Source organism: Aphidius gifuensis, linkage group LG6, assembly GCF_014905175.1.
Source record: "Aphidius gifuensis isolate YNYX2018 linkage group LG6, ASM1490517v1, whole genome shotgun sequence".
Taxonomy (NCBI): domain Eukaryota; kingdom Metazoa; phylum Arthropoda; class Insecta; order Hymenoptera; family Braconidae; genus Aphidius; species Aphidius gifuensis.
In genome coordinates this window covers 2,683,287-2,707,504 of record NC_057793.1, presented here as the reverse complement: position 1 = coordinate 2,707,504, position 24,218 = coordinate 2,683,287, and the positions used below count along the sequence as shown (strand labels likewise).

The 24,218-nt window shown below is 21.7% G+C and overlaps 4 protein-coding genes across 6 annotated transcripts; 1 reads left to right on the top strand and 3 right to left on the bottom strand.

Moving 5' to 3' along the window:
- Nucleotides 1-1,382: 1,382 nt before the first annotated feature.
- On the bottom strand, nt 1,383-2,908 carry LOC122858820 (40S ribosomal protein S3a-like). Its single transcript, XM_044161990.1, has 3 exons — nt 2,804-2,908; nt 1,959-2,385; nt 1,383-1,711 (listed from the first exon to the last, which is right to left on the bottom strand). Exons 1-3 carry the CDS (start codon nt 2,863-2,865, stop codon nt 1,397-1,399), a joined length of 804 nt encoding a protein of 267 aa, XP_044017925.1. The 5' UTR covers nt 2,866-2,908; the 3' UTR covers nt 1,383-1,396.
- Nucleotides 2,909-3,280: 372 nt separating this feature from the next.
- Nucleotides 3,281-5,185, top strand: LOC122858818 (enoyl-CoA hydratase, mitochondrial-like). The gene is made up of 6 exons (XM_044161986.1): nt 3,281-3,556; nt 3,871-4,077; nt 4,166-4,290; nt 4,363-4,567; nt 4,639-4,826; nt 4,891-5,185. Exons 1-6 carry the CDS (start codon nt 3,460-3,462, stop codon nt 4,954-4,956), a joined length of 888 nt encoding a protein of 295 aa, XP_044017921.1. The 5' UTR covers nt 3,281-3,459; the 3' UTR covers nt 4,957-5,185.
- An 839-nt stretch (nt 5,186-6,024) lies between these two features.
- Nucleotides 6,025-21,094, bottom strand: LOC122858819. 3 transcript variants are annotated; one of them, XM_044161987.1, is made up of 3 exons: nt 21,047-21,094; nt 6,541-7,131; nt 6,025-6,476 (listed from the first exon to the last, which is right to left on the bottom strand). In XM_044161987.1, exons 2-3 carry the CDS (start codon nt 7,031-7,033, stop codon nt 6,280-6,282), a joined length of 690 nt encoding a protein of 229 aa, XP_044017922.1. In that variant the 5' UTR covers nt 7,034-7,131; nt 21,047-21,094; the 3' UTR covers nt 6,025-6,279. The 3 variants fall into 3 exon arrangements, with proteins under 3 accessions (XP_044017922.1, XP_044017924.1, XP_044017923.1); XM_044161989.1 differs by lacking the exon at nt 21,047-21,094 and adding an exon at nt 20,186-20,480; XM_044161988.1 differs by lacking the exon at nt 21,047-21,094 and adding an exon at nt 10,288-10,579.
- LOC122858817 (myb-like protein X) lies at nt 21,047-23,953 on the bottom strand. The gene is made up of 6 exons (XM_044161984.1): nt 23,850-23,953; nt 23,686-23,732; nt 22,210-23,621; nt 21,968-22,140; nt 21,192-21,247; nt 21,047-21,099 (listed from the first exon to the last, which is right to left on the bottom strand). Exons 3-5 carry the CDS (start codon nt 23,591-23,593, stop codon nt 21,197-21,199), a joined length of 1,608 nt encoding a protein of 535 aa, XP_044017919.1. The 5' UTR covers nt 23,594-23,621; nt 23,686-23,732; nt 23,850-23,953; the 3' UTR covers nt 21,047-21,099; nt 21,192-21,196.
- Between the last annotated feature and the right edge of the window lie 265 nt (nt 23,954-24,218).

The window sequence follows — 24,218 nt, the reverse complement described above, 5'->3', positions numbered from 1 at the left end:
TTAATTATTATTTCGATATTTTTATCGGCTTGTGTTGTTGCTTCAATGAACACTGTAAAAATGATTATAATAATAATTTTTTTAAATTAATAATTCAAGTATTTACTTTTAATTTTTTTGTTTTTTACTCACTCAATGTCCAAGAGAATATAATAAATGTTATTAATGCCATAGTATTTGATAATAATTGACGTAATCTAATCTAACAATTAGTAAAAATAAATGACAAAATTTGTTTTATAATTTTCAAGTTAGATAAATTTATAATTAAAAGATTTTTTTTTTATAATAAATTCGAGAGATGATGATGTTGATGATGCTGTTGGTTCAATGGTTGTGGACTCAGTGGGGCATAGCTTGATCAGTGTATCTGAAAGACTGAAAATGATGAAACAAGCTACATGAGTAACATCACGTAAGAATAAAATTTTTCTCTATAATCTTGGACTCAAATACTTGAATAGATATATCTCTCTACTTGGAATTCTTGATTTGGGGGAGTCGAAAGTCACACCATCCAAATAGAAATGTTATTTTTTTAAAACGACATATGGTATCCTCAGTATTATCTAATCATCATACAAATAAATAAAACAACTCAAAGCAAACTCTAAAAGAAAAAAAAAAAAAAACCTAAATCGTTGTAAATTTTAATGAAAAAAAAAACAAGTTCATTCGTATTTTAATACGTAAATTAAAAATAAACGTTATAAATAAATATTCAATTTATTTAATATTATATGTTATTAATAATTTAATTTATATTAATTTTTTGCAATTGACAAAAATAAAATTAACAAATACCAGACAATATATTCTCATAAATTTTTGAATAATTAAAGATGACTATTTTTTTGTTTCAATTGAAATAATATATTTAAAATCCTTTGAGAAATCAACTAATCAACTATATTATCTAAACTATTTACCGTGATTTATTGTCAAAAATTTTTCAAGTAAACAAAATAGTTATTTATGTTGATTGCTATTTATAAAAAATTTACAAATTAAATTACATTCAATGGCTTGAATTAATTTCAATAAAACTCGTCAATTAATTTTATTAATATTATTTATAAATAGATTCACACTATGAGCTGATAAAAATTCAAATATTTTAAATAAAAAAAAAATATAAATAAATTCAAAAATGCATAATTAAAAATATTGCCAAATTAATTGTTAATTATAAAAAAATAATAACCAATTGTAAAATTAAACAAAGGAATTAATTAATAATAGGTAAAATGTTAATAAATTTATAAAAAAAAACCATAATTTTAAATAAATATACTCTGTATTTGTTGTTGTTTTTTTAAATCACATGAGTGAATTTATTATTATTAATTATTATAATAATAATAAAGATTTTGTTGTTGTATTTTTGTATTTTTAATTAGACAGCTTCTTGTACTGGTGGTTCATAACCTTCTGGTCTATCAACCTTTGATCCAGCTTCACCAGCTTCACCAGTTTTGCTACTGCCTCCATCACCATGAAGTTCCAAAAGTTTTGATAATTCAAAACGTGGTTTTTTCAATACCTTAACTTTACGAATATAAACATCATGAAGTGGATAAATTCCTTGGCATGCTTTTTCGATATCCTTGGCAATTGCATCAGGAATCAATTTGGTAACAACACCTTTCAAGTCACACTTGGTAATTTCATCACTGATGATTGTAACCATTTTTCTTCTGATGTTACGAACCTGTTGATGATAATTAAATAAATTAAATTAGCAATTAACAAAATAAAACAAATAGCATTAATTTATTATTAATAATGATTTGTTGCTACTCGATAATATCGCCCATTTTTGGTCATTTAAATGAACGTGGTAAGAGGAAGCCTTTATTATACGCAAGTTAAATAAATAAAATTCACAATTATTATTTAATAAATAACAATGAATTCTCCATTGCGATGAATAATAATTATTTAGCAATATAATTTACCTGTGAATGTTGTGCATAACATGTTTTTCTGGTACTCATTTGATCTTTTTGAGTAAATCCAATACAGAAAACACGAAGTAAATATCCATCAGTTGTTTTAACATCAACATTAGCTTCAATCAATGTTTGCCATTTTTTAACCATTGAACGAAGTTTATCTGTTGTCAAATCCATACCATGAAAATTACATAATACTGAACGATTTTGTACATCTTCAGCAATAAGACGAAATTTACGGAATGATCTTTCAGCATCAGCATCACTTTGTAAATCAGCAAGTGATACTTCAAATACACGTCCTTTAAGACCTTCTGATGCAATTTTTGTTCCTTGTGTACGATTTACCAAGGTTTTTCCAACTTGACGAGTTGTGAACATTGATGGTGCTTTAACATCATACCAATCTTTGCGGGTAAATGGATCAACACTGGAAAAATTACAAATAAAAATTACATTAGTTAAATAATAATACAATTATTATTAAAAATTAAAATGCCATTGGAGTTTTTTTAACTAAAAAAAAACCAACTAAATCAACTAGATCTATTTGTAAATATGTTAGTAATAAATTAAAAATAAAAATAATTATTTACAGAAGAGTGATGATAATTTCCACATAATTAATTTATGAATTATATTTTTATTTTTTTTATATAATTCACCACTGTCACGAGGTTAGGAAGACCCAAAAAAAAAATGAGACCATGCGTTGTATTTGGACTCATCATGACTCCCACAATAATCAATGTTTATCAATACAATCACTAATTATTGAATATATAAAATAATATTATTATTAAATTAATTAAAATTTATTATAATAATATTGTTATATTTACACTCACATTTTTTTTTTAAGGCCTTTTTTGCCTCCTTTGGACAATCCCTTGTTTTTTCCGACCGCCATAATTGTAAAAAGAATGAAAAAATAAAAAAACACAAGCAACTTGATATCTGTGATAAAAAAGAACACTACATTATCGTTTCTTGTCAAAATAAAAATAATAATTAATTAAAAATATTAATTAATTAAAAATTATATATTTTTTAAATTATTATTATTTATAAATAATTTATTTGTTTATATTTTTTACAATTTTTTTTTCAATGTTTTTTTTTTTTTTTGCTCCAATTTTTTTTAAACAATGGCATTAATTAATTAATCTTTGTACATTGTTGTAATAATTTTTTTTTAATATTAATAATTTTTTAATAATTAATATTATATAAATAATTTTATTTTAACAATTGTTTAATAATAAACTATAGCTTATCAACGCCAATTGTAAACATTGCCTTAATATTTATTTGCTATTTTTTTATTTGTTATGCTAATGAACAGATGAACTCATGAATAAAGATACCGGTTATCAGCAAGACGTTGATGATAAATAATAATCATTCCACATACTTTTATGTACAGATATATATAGTTTCAATAATCATTTATATAATTTATAATATTCATTATTAATCCAACAACTGTGATCAAGCAAACATCATGGCAGCAACACAAATTTCTCGTTTTATTTTTAATCGACACTCAATTATTAGACAAAATATTCAACATCTGGTACCAACAATTAAATTTTATTCAAGTAAGTTAATTATTATATTTAAATAACCAGTCTTATATTTTTTAATCAAATTATTTTTATAATTTATTACTCAATATATAAAAAAACATCTAAATCAAATAAAAATCTGTAAAATATTAAAACCTACTTTTCATTTTATTTTTTACCATTATTAATATTTTTAATACAGATAAATTCAAAAAAAAAAAACCTTGAATTGCAATTAGTAGGTATATTACATAATCAACTGAATAAATAAAAAATAAATATACCTACTTAAATTTTAAAATTACTTTTGTCTCAATAATTGTAAAATATAAATTAATTTTTTTCAGGTCAAACAGGTAATTATGAGTTTATTAAAACTGAAAAAACAGGTGAAAAAAAAAATGTAGGTCTTATAACATTAAATCGACCAAAGGCATTAAATGCTCTTTGTGAAAAATTGATGACTGAGCTTAATGATGCAATTAAAACATTTGAGAATGATGATAGTATTGGAGCTGTTGTTCTAACTGGCAGTGAACGAGCATTTGCTGCAGGTAAATAATTTTTTTTAAATACCAAAAATCAATCTTAAAATTATAGAATTTTATATTAAAATTTATATTTAATTTTATATTTATTTAGGAGCTGATATTAAAGAAATGGCAAACAATAATTATTCTGATAATTTGAAAAAAAGTTTTCTTCAACATTGGGATCATGTTGCTCGTGCTAGAAAACCAATAATTGCTGCAGTTAATGGATATGCTGTATGTTAAATTAAATATAAAAATAAATATGTATATTTAAGTGTAATTTGTTAATTTAAATATTTAATTTAGCTGGGAGGTGGATGTGAGATTGCAATGATGTGTGATATAATTTATGCTGGTGACAAAGCTAAATTTGCTCAACCAGAAATTGCAATTGGAACAATTCCTGGTGCTGGTGGTACCCAACGACTCACCAGAGCAATTGGAAAAAGTAAAGCAATGGAAATTGTTCTTACTGGTAATCAAATAACTGCTCAAGAAGCTGAAAAAGCTGGTAAATATTATAATCATTATTAATAAATAATAAACGTTAAATTAATTTTTCATTATATATTTTTATTTTAGGATTAGTTAGTAAAGTTTTTCCAGCTGAACAGCTAGTTAATGAAGCTGTTAAACTTGGTGAAAAAATATCATCACATTCACCATTGATTGTTGCAATTGCCAAAGAATCTGTTAATAAATCATTTGAGATGACATTAAATGAAGGACTTCATTTTGAAAAAAGAATGTTTCAATCAACATTTGCAACTGTAATTATAAATATTATTAAATTATTTGTTATTCAGATTAAATTAATTTTTTTGTTTGTTGCAGGATGACCAGAAAGAAGGAATGGCTGCATTTATTGATAAAAGATCACCAAAATTTACAAACAAATAAATTTTTAAATATTTTTAAATAATAAATATATGCAATTTGTTATTTTTATATATACAACAATTATAATGAATTTTTTAAATCATCAACAAATATTTATATATATACTATTTTAAAAACAAAAAAAATAAATTTTCATTTTTTATTATTATGATTCTTTTAACGAGGACTGTAAGGATTGACAATATTAAATTTTTTTTTATTAATAAAGATTGACAAAAATAATTTTAAAACAGATTTTTCAAAGAATTATTTATTTAAACTTTTCTGACATGTTGATCAGGTATACACTCATTAAAACTACTTAATACTAATTGAAAAAAAATATCTAAATCATACCATGAATCCATTTTTTTTTTTTTGTTAAAAAATAGAAGACAAAAAATAATCTTCAGTTATTTCAAAATAATTTCAACAATTTATATTCATTAAAAAAACAATGAATTTGTAAAATATTTAACAGTAAATTGATTATTTTAAACATTGATAAATAACAATAGTTGAAAATATTAATATTAAAATATTTTTTTGTTTTTATTTGTTAAAAAATTTTGTTATTGTTGGTAATAATTTTTTTTAAATGTTGTTTTGTACGATTAAGCTGAATTTATTTAAAAACACCTCAGCACGCTGACTAGCTAAAATTATTTTTATTATTATAGTATTTTAATCATGCACCCATGATTCTAGAAGAATTGTAAAAATTATTAATTTTTAAACTAAAAAAAATTGTAGTTATCTATTATCTCATTGAAATATTTAAGACAATTTTTTAAATGTTTTTTTTTACTTCACTCGGCGCAACACATCAGCCAATTTTTTTAAAAATACACAATTATTAATAATAATAATCTTAAATACTAATTATTGATATACACAACGTGTTTTTAAAAACAAAAAAAAAAAAAATACACAAGTAATTTAAAAATATATTTTCTTATTTTTAAAAACGAAAAATGTTTCGAAATTTATTATAAAAATCGAAACAAATTAAAAAACACAAAGATAAGTAATTTTATTTCTTCATTATCCTTATAAATAAAATTGAAATAATAATTATTTAAAAACAACCTGTGGTTTATTATTGATGAATTAAAAATAATATTCAATATGACAAATAATTTAATTATAAAAACTGGAGTTAGGAAAGGTCAACTAACGTATATCACAGTTGTAAGTTCTCCTCCAGAACTATACGTTTCATATATTATTTAAATCAAAAAACATATATCAAGAATCAAAAAAAAAAAAAAAAAATATTAAACTACAATAATAATGATGATATTATTAAGTAACATTTGCCTGATGAATACGTGATAAATAAATTTATCGTTTATTACGATTTTTCATGGTAAAACGTCTCCAAAAATTGCCACCACTTTTTTTAGTTGGTGTTGTTGAAGTTGGAGAATCATATGAATAATTTTTTTCATCATCACTATCATGAGTACTTGTTGTTTCTCTTGTAGGTGAACCACCATGTCCCGAATCCCGATCACCATCTTGTCCAACTTTTTCGAAACCTTTTGAAAAATATACTTTGAATAAATAACATGTTTTAAATAATTTTTATAATAAATTTCTTACCTTCTTGAACACCACCAACACCACCACCACCACCACGTAACATATCAAGAAATGTATTTTCAGTATTTCCTCTAGTACGTCCTTGTTTTTGTGATGGTGTACCAAAACTTAAACTTTGTATATTAATTTCAGCTTTTAATTGTTCATGTGGTATATCATCAACTCTAAATTCATTTGGATCTTCAACAAATGCTTGTTGTAAATCTCTCATTATTTTTTTTCTAATAGTCTTCTTCATTGACAGGTGACGCTCTAAATGCTTTACGTCGTTCTCGGTTAGAGTTTTGCTGTTGTTTTCCCGACGACGTGATTTCTTCTTCTTGTTGTTTTTTGGACTCTCCTCCTCCCCCGATGTCGATCCCACTGATACAGCACTGTCGTGACCTGTAACTTTCTCTTCGTGATTGCGATTTGTCTCCCACTTGGTGCCGAAACCAAAGATGTCCCTCAGATGAGGGATGTTTCGATCTGTTGTCTGTTGTTGTCTCGACATTATTATTTTGTTCTTGTTGTTGTTGTTGCTGCTGCTGTTGCTGCTGCACCGGGTGACCTATTGTTACTTCCAGTTTTAATGATTTTTTTTTCTGTGATCTAAAATCAAATAATTAAAATAACAAGTCATTAATTGTTTTTTTTTTTTTCTTTTGTTGTATTCATTAGAAATATTTCATCAATTTAACTTAACGGAATAAATAAAGTAATCACGAGTTTTAATTTATTTTTGGGCTGGAGATAATGATAATATTACTGTCAATTGAATTTTGAATATTTTATTAATTATAAATAGTGACTCGTGTTTTAATGTTGGAGTAAAAAATTTATAGTAAATTATCAAATAACGTTATTTAAATTGGAGAAATTTCTATGCAAAAAAAAAAATATAATTAAATCAAATAAATTCTAAATAATAAACTGATAGAAAAATATTTTTAGTTAATAAAAAAAAAATTAATGATGAGATGTAATTTTATAAAATGAATTGAAAGAAATTTCAATTAATATTTTTCGTTTTTTTTTTCTTTCTATCATTGACTTATCATTCGAAATAAATTGATAAATAAAAATTAAAAATAAAACATTGTCATAATTTAATTTAAGATTCTTTATTAAATTTTTCTTTTTCTATTTTTCTCATTTGAATTAATTATGAAATACATTGTATATCATTACTTTGATTTAAATGTTTATTATTATTTTTTTTTTCCATCATGACAAGACGCATTTCCATAAGTGGCAACGCCCATATTTGTTGTTAATTTTTTTCAATATTTTTTTTTTATTTTCACGAGAATCATTAATCCTTCGAGACAATGTTAAATGTCGTTCCACTTGAATCACCTCCTCCTGCACTTGTGTGGGTGACACAAATATTTTTGTAATTAATACTGAAAGATGTTAAAAAAAAAAAAATTTTTTTTCTATCAGAAAGCTCATTTCTTGCATGTCTTCTACCAACATGATACTTCAACTTTGTAAAAATTTTTTTCTTGTAATTAAAAACGTTATAATTAATTTTAATTGGAAGCAAAAAAAATGATTAAATTTAGCAAGGGATGATACCTACTTGTTGAAAAATTAATCAGAAATAATTTTAATTAAATAAAAAAAAAAATAGAAAAAGTATTTCGAAATTTGATTAGAAATGTTATTTAAATATTTTGAAATTTTTTAAAAATATATTTATAGACATCCCCCAGGTTCCGGCAAGTATATTCATCTTTATTGTGATGATAAATATTATTAAAACAAGGTGGACATAAAATTGTATGACCTTCGATGCCGTTCACTCGCTATTTTCTCGAGGGCAGACAAGATATAACGTTATGTCGTTGATCAGGTCATCGTATTGAAGAAATAATATTGAAAAAAAAATACAGTCTCTCTCACACAACCGGATTAAACAAATATATAAATAATATTACACAAATAAAAAATTATAATAAAAACAAAGTAAAAGTTATATAAATAAATAAAATATTATTTGCGAGGACGAGTTAGATATAAAAAATATATTTCGCAATTTTAAGTCAATGTTTTCCGCAATTGAGTTGAATTGAATTACAAATTAAATTTATCGTTTTTCAAATTTATTATTTCTTGGTAAAAAAATATATAAAAAAACATTATTTTTTTATTTATTTGTTTACTATGTTAATACAAGTTTTTTTTTTAAAATTTATTTAGTCAAAAAAATTGTTGTGAAATAATAATTTTTTTTTTTTTTTTCTATATTCAAATGAAGATATAAATTTAGCATTATAATTTTGTAATATAATTATAAATTACTGTAATTAATTAATTAATTAAATTGTTGATAAATACATGATAAATATAAAAAAAAAAGTTAAATAATTAAAAAATTACTTAATACTCTAAGAAAAAAAAAAATTATAATTTTTAATTTTAATAATTATACTTTTCTGATTTATTAAAAAAAAAAGATTTTAAATAATTATAATTTTGCGTGTTGGGGTCAAGGTAGACAAACCAAAACACGCATCATTCAAATGAAAAAAAATATTCTGATTAAAGACAATAAATATAATTGTAAAAAAAAAAAAAAAAAAAAGTTAAACAGTGTCCTCAACAACTCGAGGTCTTATTTTTATATTTTATTTTTGTATTATTTTTAAGAAATTACAAGGACTTTGATAATGTCTTGTATTTTTTTATTTAAAAAATTTTATAAATAAGAAATTTTGATTTAACTCACGAAAATAAAATACGTACAATGAATTTAAATAACACGTTAATTTTATAATAGCTTTTAAATTACAATATTATATTTTTTTGACCAAATTATTTTATGGTTTTTGATGTAAAAAGAATAAGGTATATTTAACCAAGTTTATTGAGCTTTTGTATAAATAATAAAACACTTATAATTTTTACAAGATTGTGATGTTATTATTTCGATAAAAATCTGACAATTTTGCATGAAATTTTAAACAAAATAATAATCGAGATGCCCTCGACAAAAAAAAATAAGCGGAAGTGCATATTCTCTCTCTTATATTTTCTCCATTGACCTTTTCAAACACGCACATGAAAAATATATTTATTTAAACAAAAAAAAAAAAAAAACATTTATATTAAACTAACAAACAACACATGCACACGTGTGACCCATTTGTGTCATTCTAAGTGCTTTCTTTATTTCAGTTAATAATTTGTGTATATCATCATATATTTAAAATCAATGTATATATTTCTTATTATTTTTTCTATAATATTTATTTAAACCTTTTGAGCTGAGTTTTTATTTTTATGGTGAACAACAAAGCACAGTTTTAAAACTCACGATGTGGAACTTTATCAAGAACACAATGAACACTCTACCTTGTCGATTCTTCACTACTTTCAACGATCTTGATAATATTTGAAAAAAAAAAAAATATAAATTTTAACTTCCTCAATGACAACAGGTATACATCAAAAACGAATAAATATATATTCACTTGTAAATGATAATTAATTATCCACTTGTTTTAATTTTTTTTTCTTTTGAATTTTAAAGTTTTTATTTCTTGCTATTTATTATTTGTTATTTGCTATATTAAATTACATTTAAATATTCATTCAATTAATAAAATTTTTTGGCTTTTTAATAGATAATTATATTGTTAATAAAAAAATAGTAATAACAACTCACAATATTTATTTATAAATATTTAAAATTAAAATTTATAAAAAAAACTTTATAAAGTAGTGTGATTTTTTTTGAAATAAAAAATCAAGTATATTTACCACTTATTTTATTTAAAAAAAAATAATACACTATTTATTATTGTTTTATGTGTTTAAAAAATGTATTAATTTAAAAATCTACATATTGTTTTTTTTTTTAAATTAATTAATGCATTGTTAAGAAAAAATAAAATCAATTGTTTATTGATTGTCGATTGAAGCTTTTTAAATGATGAAATTGGATTAAAATAAAATAGTGTTATTTTTTAAATGATAATTTAAATATTTATAAACAATTTTTATTAATGTATAATGCAATTTGATTGTAGTTTCAAAGTAGTCACACTACAACTGACTCGTGCGCCAAGAATCATCAGGATCCCAAGACTTTCACTTGAAAATTCAGCGCCATTCAATCCCATGTTGCACGCGATATAATAAATTTATTTAAACATTTTAAATTTAATAAATATATATGCAAATATATTATAAACTAATATACATATAAAGTTACTAAAATAATGTTAAAATATTAATTAATAAAATTGACAATTTAAAAAAGGATTTTTCTATTTTTTATTTTTATTTAATTATTATGAACATTTGTTATAAATGATCCGTGAATTTTTTAGAAACATAATAGTAATAAAAATATCGTGAGAAAATAAAAAAATCATCATAAATCGTAATAAATAAATAAATGCAAAGGAAAAAAGTAAAAAATGCTGTCACAGTGAGGATGCGGTTCATTGATCACCAACGAAAGATCTCATGCGATCAACAAATCAATGATTATTTATTCAAACTGCATGCAAAAATTAACTCCGTTATTTTATTTTACTGTTGTTAATGATTTTGAAGCTTACTTAACAACAACAACACCAACAAAATTCACATTGCAATTGACGCAAAAAACGTCAGCCAAATGCTTTTTGATTTTTACAAATTATCAATAATAATTATTGTCCATTTATTTATTTAGTTTTATATATATTAAAATAGTTGATATATTTTTGAATAGATAATAATTAATAAATAACATTGTCATTTGTTATAATCAATGATATCAGTATTTTCATTACAATTTCTTATCGCAAAATGAAGGAAACTAAAAACCTACTTTCTTAGTAAAAAAACGAAATACATATAAATTGATAAGGATTTAAAACTACTGTACCGTTATCGTATTATTGATTAACCGATAATAGCAAAATGAAAAAAAAAAAACAAACAAATTGATATTGAATCAAAGAAATTTGAAAAATAGATTGAAAAATAAAATTGAATATTTAAAAGCATTTAAATATCATGAGGGTGTTTTAATTTTACGAAAATTATTTTTTCCATCAGGAAATAAAATAATGCTAATCAACTTGCCTAAAAAAAAATTAATGAAAAAATATAAACGAATAAATTTCAATCAAGATAAAACCAAGCCCTTTGCTCGATAATATTAATCAAATATTTATTCAATGAATCGTAAATAATAATAGAAAAAATGAATTTTAATTTTTTGAAAACTATTTAATAAAGTGGATAACAATAATAATAATTTAAAAAATACGATGAGGTTAAAATATAATATACAAGTGTTATGTTGCTTCTGTTAAACATCAGACATTCTCTTGAATTTTTTTCCCTTCACTTGGTCATCATGATGAAGAACAGTTACTGAGGGTGAAAGGTGAAGCCCTACCTATCTCATTTACCACCACCAAATATAGAAATATATCATCAAAATTTAATTCTATTGTTTTTAAAATTTATTATTAAATTATTATTCATTTTTTAAGTTTTAATATTTTTAATTTCACAGCTGTTTAAATTATTTATAATATTATTTCAAAACAAAGTAGAAGAATAAGAAAATGAAGAAAGTGACATCACACTTTGATCCCTCTATAATGATTATTTTTTTTTAATTTTATATTTTTTTATAATAGAAGAAAAACCAGTTTTCATTGACTCTGAAATACCGGTTTTTTATTATGCATGTGTGCATTGCATTTATTTTTACTTGTTTTATGCAGCTTAAAAAATTATAAAATTTTTTAAAAACAATATTATATCTTCTAGATTGCAATAAATTTATAATTTCAAGCTGATAAATAAAAAAAAATATATAAATTAATTAACATTATACTAACCAGTATTTTGTTAATTTTTTAAATTATTATTTTTATCAATAAATATACTATTTTTAACTATAAAAAAAAATGAATTTAAATTTTTTTAAAATTGAAAATTTTCAAGTTTTTAATTGACTATTATTAATTATTAATAATCTATGAATAATAATTATTTTAATGATCCTTTAATTGCTCATTTAATGAAAATTTAAATTCAATAAATTTTCAACTATTTAAATATAAATAAAGTAAAAATTAATTATCTATTGATCCAGTATATCGTGAATACCGTCACGATTTGAATAATCTGTAAAATAAGAAAGTTTCTATTTTCAATGCAAAAAAAAAATAGGAATCAAACAAGTTGTAAGGTGAAAAATATATATAACCTATTGATAAATTTAAGAGAAATTTTTATCACATAAATAAATCAGTTCATCTTCACAATGTTATATTATTATAAACAAATGGAGAAAAAAAAAAGAAAAAAAAAATCTGCAGTCAGACAGTAAATGAAAAATAATATTAAAAGGAAATAAATATGTTTGTTGAAATATTTAAACATTATTTATACATGTGTTGATGTTTTTATTTAAAAAAAAAAAAAAAAGGAATTACTAATTGGCAAGCAGTGTGTGTGTTTTCGTGCCATTTAGGAATATTCGAAATTATGCAGTAACGGTAATGCGCTTGATGCGTTGGGAACTGGATCACAAAGTAGTGCGCGAATCGAAATTTTTTTATTTTTATATTTATTCTTCCTCTTTCTCACGAGCAGATACATTTGTGTATATTATTTTTTTTTTTTTTTTTATTATTTATTTTCATTCTGTTTTAAAAATGAAATAAAAAAACAATAATTTTCCTTTTTTTTTTTTTTTTCTTTGCTATTTAAAATGGTTGTCTTATTTCATGTACATTTATATAAATTTATAATATATTTTTATATAAAAAGGATAAAACAATGGGAATATCTCCATCGCACTTGGTGTGATTCAACTTCGGACAATGTCCATGCTAGACTGAGCGGAAACTCGTCCGGACTATGCTGAATATAAACCTCGTTACATAATTCAACTCGATATATAACTTTTTTTTTTTTTCCTTTTTTTTTTTACAGCGAGTAATGAGATTTTAGTTTTTTTTTTTATTTCTTTTGTTTTGTTATTTTATTTTAAATAATTTGTACATGTTGCTTTTTATTAAATTGTAGTAAAAAAATATTTATATAAAAATAATTTTTAATTATAATAATTTTGAGTTGATTGATTTATTTTATTCAGGAAGTTTTGGTTTGTTTATTAATTATTTAAATTGTAAAAGAGAAATGTTTCATGTGTAATAAATATATTTATAAATAAATAAATTAAATGGATATAATTTTTTTTTTTTATTTCTATTTTAAATTGTTGGATTAATTTATTGTTTAGTATTTCTATGTAAATGTAAATTAAAATTTTATATTTTTAAATATTTATCTATGACACTAAAAAAAAAAAAAAAAAATTATATTAAAATTATAAATTACAATAAAAGGATAAAATTATAAAATTTTAATTTGTAAATAAAAAAAAAGTTACGTGATTTTTTTATAATTTAAAATACAAAATTCATCGTCATCGTCTCGTAAACAAATTTAACACTAATTTCTTTTTTTTTTGTTTTTAAATTGTCTATATCAAAAATCTTATTATTTATCAAGATTATTATTTTAAATACATGTATATTTATTTTCAAGATTTTATTTATTCACGTACTGTTTGGCAGTAATCATTTGTCACTAATCAAACTTTCAAATTTAACAAAAGATTTATAGTTTATTCGTTAAAACAAAAGAGGAAGTCAAACTTTGTGCTTCGTGACTTTATAACATTGTTTAAATTTTAAGAAACATTCATCCGACAAGATAATCAAATAAAAGAGGTTAAAAAACCGATTAAAATTTTTTAAATATAATAATAATATTTAGACAGAATTTTGACTGAGTGAAAAAACAAAAAAAGTATATGACCTAACTTGAAGTATAAAAAGAAAAAAAATAATAATTTTAATGGAAATATTTTTAAAACTATTTATCGACATTAATTTAAACTTGATGAAGAAAAAAATAATAAAAAATTTAGCTCAAACATTTAAATTTGTAGTATTTACAAATTTAAAAAATAATAATTAAATGTTTATAAGTTCAAAGTTGCGTGCATTGCACTCACAAGTGACTATATATATATACGACAACTATCTGCAGCTTTTGTGAAGTACCGTTTTGCAAACTACATGTTTCACTTCGTAGAATTTCATCTGCAAAAGCCACAAAACTCGACAAGAAAAAAAGGAAAAAAAAAAAACTATTAAAACACGGAAAATTACAAGTTTTTATAAATAAATTTTGAACATCATGTTATATATTTACACACATATACATATGTAGTCAGTCTATATACTTTTTTTAATTTCATTTAATTTTTTTTATGTAAAAAAAATTGCAATTTGTTTTGTCATAATTTTCTTGTCTCATCTGCATGAAAAACCTAGTGAGTGAACTAATTTACTACTAAAATAATAGAAATGAAATTAAATTAAAAATTAAAATTAAATTTAAAATATGTAAATAAAAATTGAATTTAATAATTTTATATTTATTAAATTAATAAATTAATATCAATTAATTTAAAATTATGAGAAAGTTGTTTTTTTTTTTTTTTTCATCTTCATATGACGATGTTGATTCATAATTTTATAAATAAATAAATAATAAGAGCTTTTTTTTTTTTTTATTTTTAAATCTCAAACAAAGCAGAGTATATTTTTGGTTCCCACGAATTTATAAAGTTTATTAATCCGAGTGGAAAGGGGGACTACTTGAACGAATGAAAAACTTTTTGTTTTTATATATTTTATGATAATATATATTAAAGAAAAAAAGGAGAGACAAATTATGACTCATAGAGAGAGAAGTGATGAGAGTGGGTGGTTTCGATACAAGAATATTAAGATTGTACTTAGATTTTCTTATTTTTTTCAAAGGTCAATATCTTGAGAACTTGTATCGAATTATCATTTGAATCATTCAAAAGGTTATTCAAAGAATTTTAAATTTCATGCGGTGTTTATTGTATATGTTTTTTTTTTTTTTTTTTGCAATTAAATTTTTCCCATAAAAAGAGTATTTTAGAATATTTTTTTATTTATTTTTCAACTGTCATTAATGAAATTGAGTTAATTAAAATATTTTTAATTGAGCTTTTATGAGTAATTGTATTTTTTTTTTTTTTTAAATATATTTTTAGAAAATTCAATTTAAAATTTGAATAACCGTAATGAAAAAAAAAAAAAAAAGAGATTGTTTCTTTTTTTTCTTGTTTATTTAACGAATATATTTGACACTTGAAAAATTCCTGGGCCAAGTACAAAACACTTGATTTATTTATCAAATTGTCTGAGGAGGTCCGTTATGCAACCTGTACATCACACATGTCGCACAGAATCCCGTTTGAGATTAAAAAAAATATTTATATTATTTATATATTATTTATATTATGTCGCGTATTTATTTCATTAAATATATATTTAAACTTTAAGACAATAATCATTGTTTTTTATTTAAAAGAAACAATAAAGAATGAAAAAAAAAAAACTTTAAAATAATTTTTTTTTTCTTATATAAATTTAAATGTTAAAAAATATATAGAAATAAAATTTCTATATTAAAAAAATGTCGTTTTATTTGCTGAATAATTTAGGAGTAATTTTTTTTTATTTTACTAAATAAATATCGTGAAATTAAAGGGAAAAAATTACTCTAAAAATCTCAAGTAAATATTCAATTTAAATATTCAAAAATATCTTATAGAATTTAAATCAAATAATAGTGATTTTATTTACTTTTTTTTTAAATTAAATTTAAAAGCAAAAATTGCTATTTACATTTTGCTGATTACAAAATTAATGATTACTCAAGAAATATCGCTTGATGTGTTCATTAAAGTTTCGCTTTGTTACGCTTGTTGGTTAAATCCAAGTTTCGAATGTCCAATTTGAGGCAAATTTTTAAATTTTTATATATTTTTACAAGGCCCACAACCACAATTTTACTTGCCAACATTGTATTCGTCTCTTGTACTCATCCTGCGGTCACCATTAATTTAAATTCATATAAAAAAATAATATCTCTTCTTTTTACACGCAGGTGTTTAACAAAAATAAAAACAAAAAGAAACAAAAAATATACTGTGCGTGATTTAAATATGCGATATCTCCTAATATGTTGTATTTTTATAATTGCAATATTATTATTATTATAATTATTATTTTATAATGAGGTATAATTATTGAGGGAAGGTCAATTTTGTAATTATTTTGAAACCGTCAATTTGTTATCATTAATATGAATTTATATAAAATTTATTTGAAAGACAATACAAATTTAAAAATTAAATTTTATTATTTTTTGTATTTTGAAATTATACTAAAATATATATATATATATTTATTCAAGAAAAATAATTATTTTTACTATTTACATTGTTTAGAAATTTTTAGTAGCTTTATAAAATCAATTTATAAATGATTATTATTGTAAGGATAAATTTGGGATGCAATTGGCAATTGTCTGTTTGATAATCTTCTCTGGTTTATTTCTAAGAAATTACGAACAAGTACAAGAGACAGGTTTCTTAATCTTGGATAGAGTGTATTGTAAGAACACAATATTACACTTTCAATGGCTCTAAGTAAATACACACAGACATGCACACATATGTACAATAAACATTAAAAAATAGAAATAACAAATAAAATGTAAAAAGAAAATATAAATCAATTGAAAAAGAAGAAAAATAAATTTGAAAAATAAAAAAATTCAAACAAAAAAGGAGTGTCTAGCCACAGATATATATCCCTTTTTTTCTCTATATTTTTTTATTATTATTTTTGTCTTTGAAAAACTTGTTGTTTTTAAGTACTTTTTATTATTTTTATTTTTCTATTTCTATTTTCACTTTTGGTGCTTGTTTTCTTCTTCATCTTGTCGTTATTTTTTTCTATATCAACAAGAAATCATATTCTTCATCAAATTTTATTTATTTATAACAAATTTAAAAAAATTATTAAAAATAAAATAATAACTATTTGTAATATAATTATATTAAATTAATGTTAATCATGAATTTTTTAATTTACAATAAACTTAAAACTTAGTCATATTATCCAATGAATAAATGTAGTTTGGAAAGTGTGAGAAATATATAATAATATGAGTATCTACATGACCTAATTTGAATCCTTAATTTCAAGGATATCCGCCATTTAAATAATATCATAAAAAATTACCTCAATATAATGAAAAAAAAAAAAAATAAAAAACTACTTACTAAATATTTTTTTCGAAAAATATTAAATCAATATTAAATTATTTTTAATTATTATAATTAATAAATTATTTTAGGCTTTTAAAATTGCTCAATAATCAAATGAAACATTTGAATAAAATTTAACTAATCAATCAAAAATAATTATCTTTTTTTTTAATAAAGATTATTTTTTTCTTTGTAAACTTGAGAAAATATATCTATCATATTTCAAAATGACTCAAAAGTAGACCCTTATTTCCGGTGTTTTTTTAATCATCAAAAAAAAAACCATAAAAGTATCAAAAAAAAAAAAAAATTAATTGAACTTTGAACTCTTTTCTCTATCGATATTATTATTTCTTCATAAAAATTTTTATTCCAACAGTTTATTAATGAAACTCGATAAAAAAAAAAAATAATTATATTGATATTTTTTAATAATTAAAAGGTTAAATGCGATAATAAGTATATTGTATTTCTGGTGTTAATAAAAAATATAAATGTCGAGGAGTAATTATAATCAGTTCATCGCGTAAATTGGATGAAAATCTTAGCGCAGTAATGAGAGGGTTACTTGCAGCAAATCTAATCATCAAGGTCAAAGGTAATTAAGTAGAAATTCTTTTGTCTTTGTATAAATCATTATTATTTTTCTATTGATAAATTATTATTATTATTATTATTTATATTATGAAAAGAATATTTTTTTGTTTATATATTTTTATGATAAAAGGTCAATTTTATAACCGTGAATTTTTCACTCAACCTTGCATCATCTGGTTTTAATTATTTTTCTTTTTATTTTTTCTCAGATTCATGAACTAGATGCATTTTAAAAAATAAATTAACTACTATTTATATATTTTTCTTTTATTTTTTTCGTGTGAATTTTTATTATCTATCAAGTGTATCTATATTAATAATTGAAAGTTTGTGGAAAAAGTTTTCTATTTTATTTTTAATTTTATCTATTCACTTTTTATTAGAATATGAGATTAATGGTATGTAGAATTTTCCTTTTTTTAAGTACGTATAGTTTAATTTATAACTTTACATATTATGCTTTGATAAATTAAACAGTAGATCATAATATAGTTACTCTGTAAATTATACAAATGAAAATTAATTGACTTTACATTTTTTAATTTTAACTGAGATTGGATTATGAATTTTTTTCGACAAAGAAAAAAGCTCTTTTCTTATGAATTTTTTTGGAGTAATGACTGGGTTTTTTATTGTAATATTTCTTTCGATAAAATTTTCCATTCACATTAGTTATTATTACAACGAAAAATTAAAAAAATAGAAAATCCTTGATAAATAAATTCCACAATTTCAATGTCAATAAACAACCGATTAAAAAATTGATTATTTTATCAATAAAAATGATAAACACGTATTTTTCCATTAAATTTATTGTTTTTTTTTTTCAATTAAATTTTTTTCTAAATGCACATTGACACAAGTATATTGTTTCAAATAAATTAAACATTGAGAAATCCACGTAAGTTTTTTTTTCATTTTTTTATAATAATTTTAAAAAAAGTATAATAATTATTACATAAATGAAAAAAAAAATAACTTGACTTTAATCTCTCTCTACTTCTATATAGTCTAGGTTTAAATAACAATAATTTTTTTTTTGTTATTTTGTTGTCGGAAGCATCACTCGTGTAGGTGTCACATAGTCAATTGTATTTGTGCGACATTCACTGGTAAAATGACACGCATGAATGAGCACGCGCACCTCGAAGTACACGGAAGAAAGGTAGCCGTATTTCAGTTTGCGAAATTACCGGTGTAAAAAAATTGCACGGAAAAAAAAAAATAATACATATTAAAAAAGGAGAAAAAAATTTATACATATGAAGGCGCGACTTGAATTGTCTATATATCTATATGAACAAAAATGACAAAGGAAATGAAAAAAAAAAAAAAGAAATGAATAGAAAGAAAGACAAAAAAAATATAAAATATATTCATGTGAGTTAAAATACGACGATCTAAAAATAAATTTATGGGAGAAAAGGATTTACGAGATTTTTCCCTTTAAGCTGCACTTTCGTTGCACAAAGTGTTATCCCTAATGCAACTTAAATTAGACTCCAGTTTTAAAACAACATTGTCGTCAATAATCTGGCTCAAAAAAAAAAACAACTCCAAAATAAATAATTTAAATATTTTCACAAGTATATAACTTGAATATTAATAAAGCAATTTATAAAACTTTATTAAAGATTTTTCGAAAAAATAATTATCTAATTTGTTTGATAAATTACCGATAAATCATATCGAAATTAATATTTTTTAAATAAATTTCTAGATAATCAAGTATTAAAATTATTTATTAAAATTCAAATAAACTGGTAGTATTAAAAAGTTAAATAATTTATCTCAAAATATTTATAAAAATCGAAATTTATATTAAAAATTTTGTGTGTTGATTGTATTTTTTAATAAAAAAAATTTATAAAAGCTTACCGGATGAGTCGGGTGTAATCCGCGACTCGCCAACCACGCTAAAAAAGTCCTTGAAAAAAAGCTTCCTCTTTTCTTTTTCGATTTAAAAAGCAAAAAATCAAAATCACCACAAAAAATTACGAAATGATTTATCAATAAAATCGTTGATAATATTTCTAATTGAATATTAATTTCACAATAATAAAATTTAAATATTTTTTATAATTTTCAAATGAGTATTTGTAAATGATAAAATGAACAATCTCGTTGAAAGTCAAGTGGCAACTGGTAGTGGAAGCTTGCTTGCTTCTAAACGTCAATGAAATTTTCCCCACACAAAATCCCAGAACTTATCGGCGCACGCAACACTATATTCCTTTTTTCTATAATTTTTTATTCATTTTATTTTTTTACCATCGACGTAAAACGTAATAATTTTCACACGTGCAACCTCATAAACCTTGCGGAAACTGCACTAGACAGGGTAGGTAGGTAGATGGGTGGGTGGGTGGGTGGTTGAGTGTATTTGAGTTAGGGGATTCAAGCAAAAATGAAATAGAAAAAAAAAATAAAATATATAATAAATTATTGGAAAATAAAGTCACCCTCATCATAAACGTCATTTAATTTTATGACGTTTTTTTAATGTCAATCAAATGCGTCATAAATAATGACATCATTATTTTTTAAATTACTATATCGTCTATAATTTAATCATGTTAATATTTTTCATTATAATTAAGTAATTCTTATCAAAAAATTTTTATCTAAACCTTGGCAATTTTATCTTATGTACACGAACATTATTTTTTTTCGATAAAAAAAAATTTCTAAATATTATGAAAGAGAAGTTTTTAGTTATTTTTTTTTCTTTCGACTTACTTGGTTATTGTTGTTAATTAAACAGCCTCATTATTAACAGCATGTAGCTTTATCTAAAAATAATTATAAATAAATATTAGATAAGCAAAAAAAATTATTATTCATTACGAATTTAAATAGAAAAAAAAAAACGAATTTAACTTACTTGTTTTATTGTTGTTTATTGTAGAGTCTCGTTTTACACTTGAGTTGTTGAATCGCCTATAAATAATAATAAATAAACATATTAGATAATGAAAAATAATAATTATAAATTAATATTATACGAAATGAAAAAAATTATTTGAAATGATATATAAATAATAGCTGTTTGTGTGTTATGTCATTATAATATTAGTTTCTTTTGTTGTATAAATATTCATAATATTCATGTACGTGATTCAATATAAAAAGTGTTAAAACAACACTGTTGTTCCTCATTGCCTTTTGTTAGTCTCGTAATATTGTGGTTTATTGTCTAGGCTTCATTTTTTCTCAATATGTTAAATTTTTATTTCGACGTTATGACACTACAAGTTTTCTCCAAATTATTTTATTTATTTACTTCTGATGTATGCAAAAATATCCCAGAACCAAAATAATTACTCAGATTGTAAATTAATTATTTATTCTAATATCTAATTAATTGATTTTTCAAATTTTATAAATTTTTCGAAATTTTTTTAAAATGATTATTATTTAATATTTTAAATTTTCGAAATTTTTTTTTTACTAAATTAAAATTTGGCTTATATTTTTTTCGAAAAATAAATTATCACAGTTAAATTATTATTTTAATAATTTTAAATGATAAATTTTAATTGAAGTGTTTCATTTAAATTAAAAAAATTTGACTTTTAAATTTGGAAATTTAATTACTATTAATTTTTTTAAGCTTATTTAAAATATTGTTAGAAAATTTTAATTATCATTTTAACTTACTTTTTCTGCTTCCTGTAAATTTGGGGGTTTGTAAGTTGAATTTATTGCAGCAGCTAGATCACATTGATCTTTGTAAATTGAATATTGATCTTTGGTCCATTGTTGAATATCAAAAATTCGTGATTTAAGAATTTTAATATTAATATCTTCATTTTTGTGTGTTGAATTTGTTACTAAAAATAAAAATACATTTTTATTTTCCATTAAATGTTTTTTGTTTTTAAATTAATTAAATTATTTACCTGGTTTAATGAAGTCTGGTATTTTTGGAGGATCAAGTGGTTTTAATATTTCAGTTTTAGAATTATTTGAACATACAAAATTAGTTGGCCAAACTAACAATCTCAATCGTTCTTCTTCAATTTGTTTTAAATGTCGTATTATTGATAAACTACGTTTTTCTTTATTTTTATTTTTTTTATATTCATCTTCTTCTCTACTTTGTTTTGATAATTTTTGTAATTTTAAACTTTTTTTTTTACTATCACAGGTCAATTGTGAAATATTTTTACTTTTGATTTCTTTTTTTTTATCTTCATCTAATTTTATTAATTTTTTTTTATCACTTTTTATCAATGATTTTGATGATGATTTTGTTGAATCTGTTATTGATGTTTCAGAAATTTTTTCAAAACTTATTGATGATATTTTTGAGCTTGAATTATCAATTTTTATATTTTTTTCTTCAACACAACTTTTATCTAAATTTTTTATTTCATTAGAATTTTCTTTGCTCGGTGATTTAATTAATTTTTTATTTTCTATAAATTGTTTTTCATTATTTATTGAATTTTCATTTTTATTTTCAGCATGTGTTTTTATTGAATAACTGTCATCAAATTTAATTTGATTTTTATTATTATCTTCTTGAAAATCATGTCCTATTGAATGACTCTCATCAAGTTCAGTTTTACTATTTACTTCTTCAAAATAAACACGAGAATCAATTGAATCACTACAAGTAACTAAACTATTTGCTTTATTTTCAATCTGTAAATTTTTATTTGTAACATCTTTTGTTGATTCAGAGTATTTTGTTTTATTTACTGATGTTACACTGTCAAACGAATCATCAGAATATTCTTGAGAACCATCATCTTCATCTTCAAATGTTTCATCAACTGAAACAAATGTTTTTTCTTCATCAATATTTCTCTGACTTTTTGAGGTATTTGATTCAATGACTTCTTCAATGTCTTCATCAATTGACTCTTCATCTACCACATCATCTTCAGTATTAATTTCTTTAATAGTTGTATCATTATTTATCGTGATTTTATTATCTGAAAGTTCAACAACTGTTTCTTCATCTTTACTTGTATTTTTATTTGATATCACATGACTAATTGATGATACTGTTGATGATTTATCATTATCAACAACAACTTTAACTGATTTAATACTATTCTCTGAATTTGATGAAAAACTATCAACATTTTCAACAAATGTATCTGGCAATTTAATACTTAATCTTGGTTTTAATATTATTTGTGATTTTTCAGTTACTTCTTCACTTGATAATGCTGATAAATCACTAAATTTATCATTAATTTTTTCAACATTTGATTTATATTTTTTGTCCATTTGTTTAAGACGAAGAAGTACTGTTGATGCTCGTGATGACATTTTTATATTACTTTTAACAATTATCCTTCTAAATAACAAAAAAACAATTAAATTAGCTGACAATTTTATCAAGTAAATAATTTATGACTTACCATACATAAAAATACATCATCAGTGAATAAAAAGTAGACAAATTTATCTGTAAAAAAACGTAAAAAATAAATGAATATTAATAGTCTACTAATCATAGTCATCACCAAGATTAAAAAATCATAAAAAAATGTATAAAAAAAAAAAAAATAAATTTAACCATTACCTTATCATCATCATGAAAAAATCATAATATTTATTTATGTTCAACTTAAATTTGTTATTAAATATTTGCTTTAATAAAACAGCAAAAACAAAAAAATGATAAAATATTTTTATCAATTTTGACAGTTAATGTTTAATTGACATTTGACAATAAATATTTTTGTTATTGTTTATTTACTATTTGTTGTTGTTGTTGTTTTTTATTTACCTTAAAATGTCGTCAACAATTCCTGCTCAAAATATTTATTCAAAAGATGTCGCGTTATAAACATTCTTATATAAAAAAAAAAAAAAAAAAATTGTATTTTCTTATCTAGCAATGTTATTGACAATATTCTGTGCTCTGCTGTGCTCCAAAATGAAAAAAAAA